The sequence below is a fragment of the Ananas comosus genome, linkage group 8 (assembly GCF_001540865.1).
Source record: "Ananas comosus cultivar F153 linkage group 8, ASM154086v1, whole genome shotgun sequence".
NCBI classification, from domain to species: Eukaryota; Viridiplantae; Streptophyta; class Magnoliopsida; order Poales; family Bromeliaceae; genus Ananas; species Ananas comosus.
The window spans coordinates 12,628,259-12,631,296 of record NC_033628.1 but is presented as its reverse complement, the minus strand read 5'-3'; the positions used below and the strand labels follow the sequence as shown (position 1 = coordinate 12,631,296).

The window sequence follows — 3,038 nt, the reverse complement described above, 5'->3', positions numbered from 1 at the left end:
AAAAAAGAAAAGGAAAGGAAAATTTGGGCGTATGGGGGACGCCGGTTTCCCCCGGCCAATGGGTTCGCAAAACCTTCGCGCGGAATCAATCAAACTAACCACCCCCGGTATCATATGCGCACCCAAAACCGTCCCCATCAACGTCCCCACACGACGTCCCTTTCCCCTCCCCCACTCCCCCCCTCCACTCCCCAAGTCCCCTCCACTCTATTCCACTTTATTATAAATAAACTCCCCCTCCATCCCCCTTACCAAAACCATACGCAACCCAGCTCTTATATACACTTCCTCCATATACTCACACAAACAAACAAGTTCTTCCATCCAATATGGAGTCCTTTGGTGTTTCCTTCGCCGCCTCCGATCTCGAGGCGGGGATTCCCGTGCGCACCCCCGCCCCCCGCAGGAGGGCGATTACGGGGTACCCGTTGCACAGGCACGAGCCCAGATTCTTCTGCGGCGACAACGACGACGGTGCGGACGAGGCGCATCACTTCCTCGACGCTTGTTTCCTATGCAAGAAGCCCCTCGCGGGAAATCACGATATCTTCATGTATAGGTATGTTAAGCTCTGAATAGACTTGACCAGATGCAATGAACATTAACTTTTGAGGCTGCGGTATCTGACTCCGATTTTTTTTACTATTTGTGTTGGAAACTACAGAGGGGACACGCCTTTCTGCAGCGAGGAGTGTAGACAAGTACAAATCGAGAAAGACGAGGCTCAGGAGAAAAACTCCAAATACGCCTTGAAGGCTTCTTCAAGAAAAGCGGAGCAGCGGCAGCAGCAGAAGCAGAGCTCTCCGAGAATCCCAGTTAGCGCATGGTAGATCCCCATGTTGTATAAACTTATTTCTATCGCAAAAGTTATGTAACGCGAATCAGAATCAGAATGGACGAACGTTTCATCGTCGCACCGCGGATGCGTGAAATATGTGAGATTGACGAGAATCGTAACCGGAGAAAGAATTTTTCCGGGCGGTAACGGTGGCGGCGAGAGTCGGCTTTTTTTAGAGCCTCTACAACAAGGGCGACATGTTTGGTGGATTTGATTTTCTTTGAATTTGAGTTGGAACGAAATGGAAATTTTGCTTGTTCTTGTAGTCATGTGTGTTTACAACTCGTCCTACGCACTAAAAGAAAGGAAAAAGAGAACTTCGGTAACCATTAAAACGTTGAAAGAAACCTATGAATTCCAAAAAAAAAGAAAAAAGAAAAAGAAAAAAAACTGAACTCTGTTGTAATTGAATGTGTTATTGGTGAATTTCTATATTATTATTGGTCCAACTCTAATCATTTCCATTCTGTTTTAAATAATATAAAATAATTATTGTTCTTCAAAAATTTAAATTATCAAATAATTGTATTTTTAATATCACTATTCTCCAAATTATATATTTTAATGTTTATATTCAACCTTCTTTTTTACTTCCGTCTGCAAAAACTAATCGCTGCCCTTCAAAAATTTAAGTTAAGGAAAAATAGTGATTTTAATATTTTTTTTCATGTCTGGTATTTAAAAACTAATAATTTCTCTAAAAACTTAAACTACAAAAACATAGTATTTTTAATATATATATTCAATACATTCAATTGTATAAAGCATGAGAGGGGTAAAGAAAAAACAAAAAAAAAGTGTATTAGCGATTAGTCCTCACTGCAATACCCTCCTATCCAAATAATCACTTCAATTTCAGTTGTGTGTTTTTCTCCCCACATTTAATAAGTTCAGAAATATAGAATTACTATTGATTCAGAAATATAACTACTATGAAAATGAACTTTCATGAAAATAAATAATTAATTTTGATATTCAATAAGGAAGAAAATTTCGATACATTTTCGTGTATATGAAATAGATATAATATAAAGTTCGGCATCCAAATTTAATAAAATATTTAATTTTTTTCTCAAGTATTGATAAAATTTTAATTTACACCTATTAAAATAGTTTAAAAAAATAAGCCAAGTTTAAAACAAGGCCAATTTGTATAAAAAATTTATTAGTTTTGAGAATTTTCAAAAATAGACCATCATTTTGAACTTTACTAATTAGGTTTGGATTTTTCAGAAAACTAATCAAAATATCCTTATTTTTTTTCTCTCTCTCTCTCTCTTTTTCTAGTTCTTTTTTTATTCTCTTCGAAGAGGACGGTCGAGGCGGAGGCGGTCCGCCTCGCCTCTATTCGTGCACCTTCGCTCGCAACCCAGCACCCATCGCCCTCCTCTTCATCATCGGCGGCGGTGAGGACGGCAGATTTTCACAAGTATATTTAGTGGGTGAAAAATCTACTACGATAAAGATTAAGGGCAAAGACAGAGAAAGAATACGCAATGCCGTTCTCGTTACTGTTACATAGAACCGTGAAGGCGATGGAAGAGGATTGGAGAGAAAAAAAAAAAAAAAAAAAAAAAGTGTCGCAATGCAGCCTCGACGGGGTCAAAGGCACTGAGGGTCGGGAATGTGAGGGCACGTAAGGCTGAGCCGCGACATCCGTCTCCACCTCCGCCTTCACCTCCGACGCCCTCTTCGAAAAGAATAAAAAAAAAACTGAGAAAAAAAAAAGAGTAAAAAATAAAATATTTTGGCCAATTTTAAAAAAATTCAGATGAAGCTTACAAAATCTAAAATTATTCTCTTTTTATAAAATTTTAAGATTAATAAATTTTTTTATAAATTGGCCTTAAAACAATGCAGGGTACTTTCCTTGGACCTTGGCATAAGCTGTACAACAAAGACTTTCTTTGTTTATTCCGCACGAACTGCAAAGCTACATATTCGCCGAACACGTGTGAATCTACGATCGAGGTTAATTATTTTATTTTATGAGCGAACAAACATAGAGATTTATAACCATTTATTTTATCTTTACGTGTCGCAACGTCATTGGCTTAAAAATGTCTCATTAATATCTAGGTAAATTCGTACAACTCAGGAATCACTCAACGGTGATGATGCTTGTTGCCGGGAAACACGCGTGTGATGGTAAATTTATAAAATTTATTCACAATTTTTTAATTAGTATTTTTTGATATTA

The 3,038-nt window shown here is 37.7% G+C and overlaps 1 protein-coding gene across 1 annotated transcript; it reads left to right on the top strand.

The window, feature by feature from the left end:
• Nucleotides 252–1,107, top strand: LOC109713752. The gene is made up of 2 exons (XM_020237937.1): nucleotides 252–559; nucleotides 665–1,107. Exons 1-2 carry the CDS (start codon nucleotides 330–332, stop codon nucleotides 828–830), a joined length of 396 nt encoding a protein of 131 aa, XP_020093526.1. The 5' UTR covers nucleotides 252–329; the 3' UTR covers nucleotides 831–1,107.